Genomic DNA, 13,866 nt, shown 5'->3' on the forward strand with positions numbered 1-13,866 from the left:
TTTTATGCTTCAGTGCATGAGCTTTCCAAAAATGATGAGGACAATAGGGCATTTAATTATGTCACTCTGAGTGTAAAAAAAGTTTTATTTCAAGCAGCCAACAGCATCATCAAAAAAAAAAAAACGAGGCACAAGGAATCTCTTTCAAATGGTGTTGATGACTGCCTCAACCTCTTCTTTAGCAAACATGTGGTACCCTTTCTCCTTTGTAACATTAGCAACCTGAAAGACAGCAAGTAGCCAGATTTATTTAGTGATCACATTTTAGTTCATGAGCCAATGTAAACCAAAACAAAGAAAGAAACTGGCCTTGAACAAGGATTACTAGGTATGGCCAACAAAAGGGTAAGTGTATGTGGAACCTTGAATTTTCCTACCAAGTTAACTTGCAGTAATGGCCAAAAAAAAAAAAAAGACTTCCTGGCAACACCTTAAGAATCTGTGTACATGGCAGAACTGAATGACCATGCTGAACGTGAGATTCAGATGGAAACATGGAAATGAAACTATCAAGTGCCAATACAACATCCTGCAAAGCAAGATATATATATGCAAAATTACAACAAAATGCAAAACACCATATGTTGCTGCAATATGATGACATTACCAAACCTTAATGAAGTTCTCAGCAGATTCGAAGCCTCAACGTTGGTCAACATTCGCCATCACAATTACTCTAGCTTCCACTTTTACTTTTCCTGACTTCTTGAACAACATCCTAATGGTGCCAACTAAGCATGTCATTACCACACAGTGTGCAACTGAAATCTGCCATTTCTGTAAACATATTTCAAAAGAAACAGATGGAGCTGTGCTACCTTTAATTTTTTTTATCACAGAGTGCACAATAGTTTTCAATAAACCCTGCAACATTGCAAGCAACTCTAGGAATAGAAAAGACTGAAGATTCCATTTCTTGATTAATTTATTAGCTCCAAGCAAGCAAGTTCCATGAAAAAAAAGAACAAAGGATGATTACTCAGCACCAGAAAACATGCCACTGTAGTGAGATCTTGACATAATACTGAAAACTCTGACTCATCATCGTTATCCTCTCACTACAACAAGTGGGAAAAAGCCACACCACAGACAAAATGAAAAACAAAAACTTACCTCTACATTTGTGGAGTTCAGTTTCTCCTCCATCACCTGCTTGAGTATGGTAAGTGCATTAGTAGTTGCCTCGTTCAATGTCATTGCCTAGAGACCAAAAAGCATTCTTGTTAACAAGCCTATCACACAATGCAAGAAGAAAAGTGCACCAACCTTATCTTTCCACCCCATATCCCTAGATATTTTACAAGCACAAAAATACAAAAAAAAGAAAATATTCCGACCCTAATTGAAGCACACATAAGTAGAGAATATCACCAGGAGCAAAACTTGCTACAGTTAAACCTGGTTGTAACGAACCTCCATATAGCGAATTCCTCAATGTAACGAAGCTTTTTAATTCCCCAACACCGCCCCAATGAACCGCGTGTACAGTTGAACCTCTATGTAACGAACCTCTATGTAACGAATTCCTAGATTTTGCGAAATTTTTCAATTCCCCAACACATCTCCCATTGAAGCCCATGTATAGGCGACCTTCATGTAACGAACTCGTTGCGGCAGTTGACCTTGATGTAACGAATTCGCGGCGCTGCCATCGAGCTGTATCTTGTAATGTTCTGCCCAAAATATGACCGAACAGTGCGCAACTTTAATGAATATTGTTTAAGTAAGTTTTTATATTAAAAGGTAAAGTGGACCACAAGCAGAACGCTTGCAATTGCAGCAAACAAACAGACCTTGGTGATGATGATGATGTTGAGCACCGCTATCGCCACTCCATGGCAAGCATAGCAACTTTTAAGCTTTCATTTTGTAGCTTGACACTAGGTGGCACTACTATAACAAATTCTTCGTGGTGTTGCAGCGCATTCACGGTAAGCCTTCTTCGTCAGCGTGTTGACGTGCATGTGCTGGTGTGTGTTTATGGTGTCGGTTCGTTACGCTGAGTTCCGCTGTGAGGAAACGCAAAGTTCTGTCGCTTGAAGATAAGCTCTCGATTTTGAATACAGTTACCGCCGGCGAAAAAAAGAAGGATGTCGCTGCCCGCTTCAATACACCAGCCAGCTCCCTGTCAACCATTCTTGCTGCAGAACAAAGCATCCGCAGTGCGATGGAGTCGGGCACAAGTGCCCAGAAGAAAAGACTGAAGACGTCGACGTATGCTGATGTGGACAACGCCGTGTTTGCATGGTTTTTGGACAGACGAGCACAAAATGTGCCCATAAGTGGCACGATTTTGCAGCAGAAAGCCATAGATTTTCCTTGCATCCTCGGCCACGACGACTTCAAAGAGAGTAATGGCTGGATACAAGGATTAAAAGCCGGCACAGTGTCGTCGGAAAAGTGGCGTCTGGCGAGTCTGCCTCCGCAGACAGCGATGCTGCTGCCTCATGGGTGGCCGAGAAGCTTCCCGGAATTTTCAGCTGCTATGAAGCTGCCGACATTTATAATGCTGATGAGATGGCCCTGTTTTATAAAATGTTACCGAGCTGCACGTTGTCACTAAAAGGAGAAGACTGCCGCGGTGGAAAGCAAAGTAAACTCCGCGTGACGGTTTTGCTTTGCGCCAACACTGATGGCAGCGACAAACGAATCCCATTGGTTATTGGCCGCAATGCCCGGCCCAGATGTTTTAAAGGAACAAGGCGGATGCCAGTAAAATATGTGGCAAACTCCAAAGCTTGGATGTCGCGGGCAATTTTTTCCGACTGGCTGAAGGAGCTCAGCCAAGATGTCAAGCGACAAGGTCGCAGCATTTGTTTGCTGCTTGACAACTGCTCCGCGCACCATGTGGAAGGCCTACAGCTTTCGAACGTCGAGCTGCAGTATTTGCCACCTAACTGCACTTCTCTGGTACAACCCTTAGAAAAAGGAGTTATGAACAGCTTTAAATGCTGTTACCACCGTCGAATGATACAAAAGAAGCTCCTGGACATCCACCTTGAATGGCCGACGAAAGTGGATATCTACCAAGCAATCGAAATGCTTGCTGCGTCGTGGCAAGAGGTCGGATCACAAGTGATCGCCAATTGCTTCGCCAAGGCTCAGGTAAATAAGGCCATTCAAGCTACGGTCACTGAAGACGAACCTTCAAGCCCACCCGAGGTCGCAGAAGCGTGGGATGAACTACGCATGAACGGTGGGGTGCCCGACGGTGTCGAGCTGTGCTACTTTTTGTTCGTGGACAACGGCGCCGTGGTTACGGAAGAGATGACTGATGCGGCACTTGTGGAAACCATTAAAGATAGCCTTGAAGGTGACGGTTCGTCAGAGCCTGATACATTTTGTGCTGTGCCCCCCGCGAGGGAACTGACGGACGCGGTGGACATTCTGCGCTGTTTCATTGGCTTGCAGGACGATGAAGCAGCCCTGGATGCCTTAGTTTCCTTGGAGCGCCGAGTAGTGGCTTCGATCGGGCAAAAACAGAAAGCGAAAATTACGCAGTTTTTCTCTTAAATAAATTCTTTGAATGGCGAGTTCACTTGAACTGATATCTGTCGCATTTTTACTTCGTTTTGGCATGATCTTTACCAGTCTTAACCAAAAACTGCATGTAACAAAAACCTGAATATAACGAAAAATTGCAAACTTCAAATTTCGTTATATCCAGGTTTGACTGTATTTGAGACCTCCATGCAACGATTATGTTGCGGAGGCTGACCTTGATATAATGAACTCGCTAAGCAGACTATCGGTTAGCTGTGCTCAGGTACGAAATTTGACAGAAGAGTTTCACGATGATAGAGCACCAACTGACGTGAGAGGAACGTGAAGAGACCGCAGTTTAGACAACGCGTCGTGCTCCAGCGCCGTCGGTGCATCTCCATTGCTTTTGCTTTTGGAACGCGATACCTCATGGCATTACAACAGTTCATGCTCAGAAGGAGCGAAAAATCATCGGGCATAACAAAAATGAAACAGCATGAGCAGTGTGCGCCCATCGCCACCTTGGAGTTGCTTGCATGATTCCAGCGCCGGTAGCTCACGCGCATCCGGAGTGGGGACAGCGGAGAGCGCCAGCAACACAAAGTGAAGAGTGCGTTTCCGGGGGCAATAGCGGCAGGCAGACTGAGAGAAGGAACATGCGGGAAGCATGCGCCTCCGTGGCCAGTCTACGGCAGTGGCGCGATCGCGCGCGCTCTCCTCTATACTCCCGTTTCATACATCAGGTACAATGCTGTGAAAGGTACGGAAGTAGTCCATACGGAAAAAGAAAGTAGTCCATACGGAAAAAGAAAGGGAGGCGTGTTACTCTGCGCTTGTTCTGTCGCCGAGTGGTTTAAGGCACGAGACAGCGACGGCTTGTCGTCAGCAGTAAGACTGCATTTATTCAAGCTGATGACAAATGTGCCATGTATTAAGCCTGCAGGCAAAGCCTTTAACGTGTGTCACTCGCCCCAAGGGGCACACTACTTTTTGGTCGCGGATGCAGGCAGCGCAAACAACAGCGCTAGCTTTGACAGCGTTGCACCTGATGTATGAAACGGAGTATAGCTCAGTTGCAGCACCCGCAGTGGCAGCGCGTCTCCCACTCGTAGTGGCGTTGCACGAGCCAAGGCGGAGGTGGCGGCGGCTGCTGCGGTAGTCGCGCTATCAGCGCGATCGCGCAAGATATCGCAGTGTTTATATGATTTCGAGTAATGGGGCTTTCTGTAAACGTTTTCACGGTGATTTCACCTACATTTATTTCTTATTTTGGTTTCCGTTCTGCATTGCCCTTGGGGGCCCTCTCGTGAAAACTGCATGTAACGCAAAATTCTGAATTTTTTTCAACTTCATTATATCCAGGTTTAACTGTACACGCTTATATGCACTTTAAAAAATCCAAGCGTCTCTTTATCCAGTTAAAGACATAACATCCTAGGCTTTTACTACAGAAGCCATAGTTAAAATTCTGCTTTAATTCTATACACAAATGAAGGTAGCTTCTTGAAAAAATGGAAACCTGCAAAATTCAATGCAACAAACTATATTCGTGGAACTAAGACAAAAAAAAACTAAGACAACTGTGCTTAATCAACAAATCTGCAATCGATGTATAAAGCAGCACAACTACAACAATCCAGGCACATTGTGTGTTCACAGTTTAGCCCTTTTGGGCTCCTCTTACCATTCCTCTATTTAAAATTGAAAAACACCAAACGGTTATTTCTTTTCCAGGCATGTACAAAACTTCATACTAAGTGTCACAATGGTTAAAAATTTTAACACTGAAATACAGTGAAACCTCATTAAGTCAAACCTCATGGAAACGCTATGCACAAAGCAAGAGTATGGTCTAACTGGCATAATTTGTGCGAATATTTGACCTAATTCCAGGATTTCAAGGATGCAACGAAGCAACAAGCAAGGAGGGGAAAAAAAAGTCTCTATTTCACAACACAGATTAGAGATTATTTAAACTAGAAACGTTTGGGAGCTTGCCTCAGATTTCGTTTTTATGAGCACCATCTCACCCTTTTTCTCCCAGGCTGTTCAATGCAAACAAGGTTGCTAATGGCACTTTTAGCCTCAGTATCCTTAGGGAGACCACCTGCAGGCTCCAAAAAAGACGAATATTCGGTGCAGCTTGGTCTTTTGATACAAGTTCTTGATCTACAGCTAGAGTACCTTTCATATTCAATTTTCCTGCACGCTTGGAATGAGTAGATCGAGTTCCTGCTGTAAGAAGATGAGTTCAGATTCCTCTTTAGAGCACCTTTAATAGCTACACGGCTGGGAGTTTGCTCCCAAACATGGCGGGAAGGAAATTCGACGTGACTGAGAAGTGCATTCGACAATGACGCAACCAAAAGGATGTGCTGAGGAACACAAGCTGCAAAAAGAGCGCTTTACGAGGCAAGCCGTGCAAGCTTCCCAAACTGGAAGAAGAGCTGCTCTGCTAAGTGGCGGGAAGTGCGGAACAACGGCTACACATCGACAACGGACATGCTGCACGACTTTTTGTGGGATACGCGTGCACCAGAGCACAGCACCAGCTCGGAGTCGGAGTACTCCTCGAGTGACGATTGAACTCTTCTCCATGTGAAACTTGGTAATCAAGTGCAACAGTGCGAACATGAGAGGGAGCTAGTATGATGCACATAGAAATGGGTGCCCTTTTCAAAAGCCTGGCGCAGGGTTGCGCAGTGTGGCACCGGGCACATGAGGTGTAAGCCTAGCAGGCATTCACACCCCACAAGTACGTTGGCTCCGCGTGTAGATCGACTCCCCCAATTTCCTATGGCCATTTCCTGATTGGTGTGTTCTTACTTAAAACTTTTTTTTTTTTGCACATCGCGTGTACCGACCACACCTTGAAAATTGGCCCTCAAATCTGGAAAAAAAAAGTGCGGCCCTTACACGCGCTTATACGGTAATACTCACTACATTGTCTAGCGAACAAGATAAAACACCCCATTTGCAGAGTGCTATATTCTCAGCCTGTGTGAATATTCAATTAATTTAAAATATTTGGTTAAATAGTAAAGTAACTGTTATCTCACTCTATCCAAATGTTTGGTATTTGAAATCTCGAAGTACTTGTCTCAAGTGAGTAGCGTTTATGGAACAGTTGCTTCGTGTGGTATTGGTTCAACGTACTTCGTCCAGAATTGCACCGTGGTGCACGCAGCCAAAGCACAGACCTCATGGACAGTTCCTGGGCATACACACTGCATGCCTGTGTGCCCACTCACATGCCACAGCCAGTCTGCAGTCTGCGCACATGTGAGGCAGCACACAAGAGCAGTCGTGAATGTGGCACCCAGCTCTTTATGTGCTAGGTGTAAGCACCTGCACTACCCACAGCACACATGCGCCAGAACTGGAACAGTGGCATGCATTAAGTGGAGAACGTGTGCCACCCTTAACTTCTGCAGGATGAGTATGAAATGACTCTAGCTGCCGCAGCTACTCTTCTCCATGTGAAATTTGGTAATCAAGCGCAACAGTGCGAACATGAGAGGGAGCTAGTATGATGCACATAGACATGGGTGCCCCTTTCAATAAGCCTGGCGCAGGGTGGCACAGTGCGGCACTGGGCACACGGGGTGTAAGCCTAGTAGGCATTCACACCCCACAAATACGTCAGCTCCACATGTAGGTCGACTCCCCCAATTTCCTATGGCCATTTTTGCAGAAAGTAAACACAACTCCAATGAGTTTGACAAAGCTGCAATGCACTCTTGGTTTTTTTTTTATGTACGATAAAAGCTCATTAATTCAAACCCTGTTAATTCGAAAACGCAAGTAATTCGAATGCCGGTGCGGTGCCCGCCAATGCCCATGTAATGGCCTTGCATGACATTTAACCTTTTTTGTGTACCACAAGTATTCGAAATATTCACTTGAAAGCTATCTGAAGAAAATTACTATCCGCTTTGAACCAAGCAACGACCAGTTGCATAGGCCTACTAAATTTGTATGACACAAAAAAAACCACTGCTGGCTGCAGCACAATCCCCCCCCAAAAAGATTACAATTTGTTACATACACAATGGTGTACGTAGCACCCGAAAAGGTTAAGCATACCTGGTGAAGATCATCAGTCATCCAATCAATTCTAAATTAAATATGTGGCCTACCTTGTGATATTTCTCCTGCAGTGCCTGCTGGGCACCTTCAGAACCTGAGCCAATGGCCTTTGCATCATACTGGACGTAAGTACCCGAGGGATCCATGTGGTACCTGTGAACACATGAAGGAAACAGTTAAATTTAACTTTGTGAATGCACCACAAAATTATGAATGAAGACTAAACCTGGTCGATAGCCCTTCAAATCACAAATGACAATTAATAGCAGGAAGTAGTATATCAGAGTTCGAGAATTACGCACAGCAGTATCAAAATTCAACTTAAGAAATTCACTAAATTAAAATGACAGAATATAAAGTAAAAACTACAAAGCTGCAATCTTTTGGGTTACACCAGAACTGGAAGAATTACAACAGCAGCTGAAAGGTCAGAGCTATGCATGAATTCATTACACATCACCTGTCCACAGTAAAAATCCGAAGATTACCAGCAGACAAAAACTGGTTCAGCATTTCATCACTCAAGCTTTCACAAGCTTCAGGTCCCACTACTGTCTCCCTGCTGGACACCTCCAGACTGTTTCTTTGTCTTTTATACATCAGGTGCAACGCTGTGAAAGGTACGGAAGTAGTCCAGACGAGAAAATAAAGGAAGGTGTGTTACACTGCGCTTGTTCTGAGCCCAAGTGGTCTATGGCACGAGAAAGTGACAGTGTGTTGTCAGTAATAACAGAGCGTTTAATCAAGCTCATGACAAATGTGTCATGTTGTAAGCCTACAGGCAAAGCATGTACTATGTTTTGGTCACCACAGGGAACACACTACTTTTTGGTCGTGGATACAGGCAGCGCAAACAAGAGCGCTAGCTTTGGCAGCATTGCACCTCATGTATGGAACGGAGTATATACTATAGGCGCTTCGTGGTTCTTGACACTCCTAGGGTTTCTGCAGCTTTTATCGTTCAAGAAATGCCCTCCAGACTTTTGTTTAGTTGCAAGACCATCAAAGGCATGCATGCTCTTTCAAGTACAGTATATGAGTTAAATCATGATTAGTATTTAGGAACCTGTATATTTCAAGAGCTGATGCCTTAAAAAGTACAGTGTAGCAATGCACTGGCATACCGCGTGATTGAGCTAGCAATATGAGCTGGTGCAGGTACTGCAGACGAATCTCGGTGATATGACAATGGTTGATACAAATTTTGGGATGACACGAATTTGTGAAATTCCATGGCCAGAGTGCGTTTTGCTACACACAATGTGCAGAATTTCGTATGTCCCAGTCACAAAGTAAGACATCAACACTTCATATTCAATAAAAGCTTTTCCTTCTTGTTCTTCTCCTCCTCCTCCAAACACACTCCTGCACCACTACGGATGATACAAATGCACGAGCCGCGACCGCACCCTCAAGCGCTAAACTCAACCAGCACATTGTCAACATCGGAATTACCAGTTATGCGGTACACACTGTGAGCAGTGAATGGTGGCACACAGCTTGCACATTTGCAATGCCGCGGTAGCCAGTTGTGCGATACACACTGTGAGCAGTGAGCGGTGGCACACAGCCCATACACCGCCGATGTCGTGAGTGAGAGCTGGCCCGTGGCCCGTATAGCGCTGACGTCGTAATTGCCAGTCGCGTGGTACACACCACGAGTAGTGAGCGCGTAAATTCAGTCATCCATGAACAGATCTGCATGAATGCGTTCCTTGTGCTTCTGCATATGGGTTTTGCTCACTTTGGATTATATGAATTTCGTATGACACGAATATTTTTCGTGAAACCCAAGATTTGCATTATCAAGATTCTAATGTACCTTTATTGCTACACTGCGGATATCCATGAAAAAAGCCTGCCTTAATATTTTTAACCTTGGTTCTCAGGTCTGCCAGGAGCTATAGGAAAAATACAAGCAGGCACTGAGAACACACTTATAAAAGCACAAGCAGTCCATATGACGTGTGGCTTCCCTCTATCCTTGCACTGTGCCTGCAGTTATCACCAATGCAACTTGGATTTATGAGCCCTAAGTCACCACCACTACAGCTCAGGAATGTCCCCAACACATTAATGACAACTGCAGCTTCTCTAGGAAGCACCTCAAAGTATCAAACATGGAAATTTTTTCGGAGAGCTGAGCAATGCAACTGTTTTTCATAAAATAGATGCAGCACCCTTAAATGTGGATAAGCATGCATTCAAAATTTTACTGTACTTGTTTTGCTCCCCACTCTCAGTCTAAAAGAAGCATGAAGTGCACATCATTTAGGACTAGTAACAATAATCATTTAATGCGCATAGACACAACACAAGCAGCCGCAGCAGGCAGACAGGCCACTCACAGCTGTGGACCCTTGGCATCGATGCCGGCGAAGAGGATGGCCACACCAAACGGCCTGCTCATGGCATTCCCATCATCATCGCTGTCCCCAAATTGGATGGCCAGGTTAGAAACAGCCTGGGCCACACTCTCCACTTGCATCTTCTCGTTGTAGAGAAACCAATGGTTCTGGTACAAAAAAATAAATGACAAAGATGCAGAAGTATACAAATGAGAGCCAAGAAAGTGTGCTACTTCAGTTGAAAGCCAGTGGGGCAGATGGTTGATGAGTCCGATTGGAGGGGACTACTCGTACCAAATCAATGGGACAGCGATGAAATGGCCCATTTTATTTAGCACGAAAGCACTACTTCACTAGCGAAGGTGAAAAACCTGAGGAATGTGTGAAGCCTCAACCTTTGATGGAGCGCCAGCGGCGGAGGCCTCATGCTGCTGCTGCTCCCCCATCAACACATGGAACCAGCACACCCATAAAATCATCGTGCACAGCTGCCAATAGCGGCTGATGATAAGCTCTTGCATGCGGTTGCCTTTGAGGCGGTGGTGCCTCAAGTGCTCTCACACGTCCTACTAGGTGCAACTATGTTAAAACTCCGCCATTTTTTTTTTTTCATCATAAGACACTGTGCTTATCAAATGACTGTTTTTGGTAATAGGAATTCTGAGCCAGAAAAGGCCAAGACAAAAATCCAATCTAGTGCAGTAAAATGAATCAATGGTACAACAGAACAGCTACTGAGAAAATAAAAGAGTTTCCTTTTTAAGTTTCACGAGAGCTCGGGGGAAGATGAGAGTTATAATTTTGTAAATATGTTTTTTTTTTACAGGCACATATTTCTTGATACCTCATAACATGACAAGAAATTCAAGTCCCCCAAGAGGTCGGCAGCAACGTTGAAGCAGTGAAATTATAAGATTTTTGCCACGAATCATCATGACCAGAAGAAACATCATTTGGCCAGTCAATGGTGCAGATGAAAAGAAACAATCATCCAAAAATTGTGACTAAACTGTGGCACCACTACGTTCAGCAGCAGAAAGGAGGTCTAAGAAGTGAGAAACTAAAGCCAATCAGACCTCTACCCACTGCACACAACACTTCCATAACATTACTTCTGCTCATGGTACTCTCCAATCTACCATTATCTGATGGGATCGTGATAAATATCCAAAGACATGAATTTTCTATTCGAATGAATACTGCTTTCTTTCATCTCATAGTAACAGGCGCTCACTTCACCTTGTGGCAGTTCACATGACAGTTTGAGTTCCGATCCTTACCTGGGCTTCTACTCTGGCCCTGTCAACCATGGTCCTGGAATCGGCCATCAAGCCACTCACTGCGCACCCTAAGGAGGAAACAAAAGAAAAAGTCTGTAAGCACGTTGGCATCACAATTTGCTGCTCATTAATGATTAAATTACATTTAGTTTCTGTTGTGTATGTTGTCTATCATGAAAAGAGCTAAGGCTACCTCATAACACTGAACAATATTTTTGCCACGCAATCATAATTTAAACCAAATGACATCCCTGAATTTTCTTTTCAGCTTATAGGAGTGATCTACAGTGAACAAACATGTGCATTATTAACTTATAACAATGGACACAAATTTAGTAGAGTAAGGAATACCATTTATGCACGACTAGTGTACGCAGAGCCTGTATGGCAGTTTCATCCATCCCCAAATGAACTTCACCTTACACAAGCAACACTTTCCAGCGGGCTTGCTGCTGCATTTTAGACTGTTTAGACTACAAAAATGTGTGCAATGGACAAAACATTAAACAGTAAGCAGCATTTATGAAGTTTTCGTATCTCATGTACTTCCTTTGATATTTCCGCAGCTTTTGGATTTCAAGTTGCGTTATGAAACAAAAGTCCAAAGAACTAAGCTATCAGTAAAACTTCACACTTTTCGTACCTATTTGTTCTCCTGTGCCCCACCGCTGCTCAGTTATCCCCACCTGAACCACCAACTGTACGAAAGAAGGCTAAATTTCAATATCTTACTGTATGCCAAAAAAAAATGCATCACCACAGGAGTTCCGAACTTCCAGGGAGTAAATTGGCAACAGTGGAAGCTTCAGTTTTTCAGCTAATTTAAGTAGTCATGAAATTTAAGACCGTGAACACCGGAGCGTGCGCCCGATAGTCTCGAACCCTCCTCGTGACAATATGTAGCAGCGGCTTTCATAAACAAAGTGGAAAGGGAGGCGTGTTCTTCCCCTTGCTGAAATCAGGTAAAGCAGCGTAACCCTTTCCACCACGCTGCGGAAAGCAGCCGCCGCATATCACCACAAGTAGGGCTCAGGGCTACCTGCCATGCGCTCCAGTGTTCGCACTCATAAATTTCATGACTGTACCCGTCATTCTTCAGCATCTCTTAGAAGCTCAACTTTAATACTCTTTGGCTTGCAGACAGCTAACTTCATTTGGGGAAGTACTGAATGCATTTTAAGTTGGTTTTTCTATTTTTTTCCATATTGAATTGTTCAAAGAGGTGGTACACGCATTGTGGTTTTCACTTCAGCCATACAACTTCTGCAGTTGCTCAGCAAGCCTGTAGCATGCCTGCAGCTCATTTGCGAACTCTGCTCACTTGTGGCCACTAACGGCCCACCAACGCAAGGGAAGTATTTGTGCACAAGAACATATGATGTCGAAACTGTATCGGCTTCGTATGTGTATCAGGGGCGCGATGAACTATCCAATACCATTTTAAGGGTAACATAGCGAGCGACAGTTGTGCATACCGATGTGGGTATCGATCTCGACGATTTTCTCAATTGTGGTAGGCTCCATGAGCGGAGACGTCACCCTCTTCTCGACGGCCAAAACCACGCCTTCCGTGGTTTGTATGCCAATGGCTGTGGAGCCGAGCTGAAAACGAGCAGCACATTAGACGCTCCTTCGACGCGCTCTGAAGGCTTCGGCGCTCGGCCGTGTGGCGCTTCGCTCACCTTGATGGCTTCGATTGCGTATTCGACCTGAAATAACCTTCCTTCTGGGGAGAACGTGTTGACCCCCCGGTCGTATTCCGAACGTGTCATGAACATCTAGGGACGAGGAAACACAGCGTCAGTCACGGTGAAACAAGCCCTGTAAAGGACCACCACTTGCAAGCGAGGCGCTACATGACGTTTGTGAATGCATGTAGCAAAACAGGCCATTACAATGGCTCATTGTTTCCTTGAACAACACTCTACACTCAAAAGTCACATTCAAGCAACAGCAGGGATGACATGCAACTCTTGGTGTCGACTGAAACGGAGCTCGTTAACCCGTTTACAATCAATTAGTAGCCCGTAACTGTGAGTACGATGTGATCAATAGAGTTTAAAGATTCTTTTCTTCTGTGAAAAGTTCCTTGCTTACGTTTGCAGACGCTTCGTAAAGCACGAATAGGCTCCAAAACACAACCGGCACACAACGCTCTGCAAGCTCGTGGGAGAGACCGCGCCACCTGCGTTCCAAAACCTTCGGCACTCACAACTCAAGTCGTCAGTAACGTGTTTGATTAAAATTATTGAATTTTTAGGAAAGTATAAATTATTTTAATTTAGTTATTATAAAAAGAGTCAGTTTTTAGAGTTGCAATTGTGTTGAAGGAATTAATGTGAATTTAGCCAGTAGAAGACATTGCTCGAAGCAAGTCATGCCAAGACAAATTCATTTTCGAGCTCGCTGCTTTGTGTAATGCGGGTGGTCGGTGAGCAAACCTGAGCCTAGTTATATTTATATTTCCTTACTGTTCTCTTAGTGCAAAATTTAGGTGACATATTTTGTAACAGTGTAATGTGCAGGTAACACTAGTGTACTTTTTTCACGGAGCTCTGCCACCGCAGAACAAAGCACCGAGTTCACTGCACGGCTTGCGACAGCACCATTGAAGACATCACCGTTGAATGAATCCCATGTTCATTCATTCATATGGCTTGGGATGA

General features: G+C 44.4%; 1 protein-coding gene across 1 annotated transcript; it reads right to left on the reverse strand.

Annotated features, from left to right (window-relative positions):
- Window positions 1-65: 65 nt before the first annotated feature.
- Prosalpha5 (proteasome alpha5 subunit) lies at window positions 66-13,390 on the reverse strand. The gene is made up of 8 exons (XM_077631021.1): window positions 13,298-13,390; window positions 12,883-12,978; window positions 12,676-12,802; window positions 11,201-11,268; window positions 9,921-10,087; window positions 7,623-7,725; window positions 1,114-1,200; window positions 66-222 (listed from the first exon to the last, which is right to left on the reverse strand). The coding sequence occupies exons 2-8, from the start codon at window positions 12,976-12,978 to the stop codon at window positions 145-147; spliced, it is 726 nt and encodes a 241-aa protein (XP_077487147.1). The 5' UTR covers window positions 13,298-13,390; the 3' UTR covers window positions 66-144.
- Between the last annotated feature and the right edge of the window lie 476 nt (window positions 13,391-13,866).

This window comes from Amblyomma americanum, chromosome 7 (genome assembly GCF_052857255.1).
Source record: "Amblyomma americanum isolate KBUSLIRL-KWMA chromosome 7, ASM5285725v1, whole genome shotgun sequence".
Lineage (NCBI taxonomy): Eukaryota > Metazoa > Arthropoda > Arachnida > Ixodida > Ixodidae > Amblyomma > Amblyomma americanum.

Coding starts and splice junctions, on each gene's coding strand:
- Prosalpha5 (XM_077631021.1), bottom strand. CDS start 12,978: ATGTTCATGACACGTTCGGAATACGACCGGGGGGTCAACACGTTCTCC. Junction 7,726..9,920: donor GATGCCAAGGGTCCACAGCT/GTGAGTGGCCTG, acceptor ATGTGTTCACAG/GTACCACATGGATCCCTCGG. Junction 223..1,113: donor TGAACTCCACAAATGTAGAG/GTAAGTTTTTGT, acceptor GCTGTCTTTCAG/GTTGCTAATGTTACAAAGGA.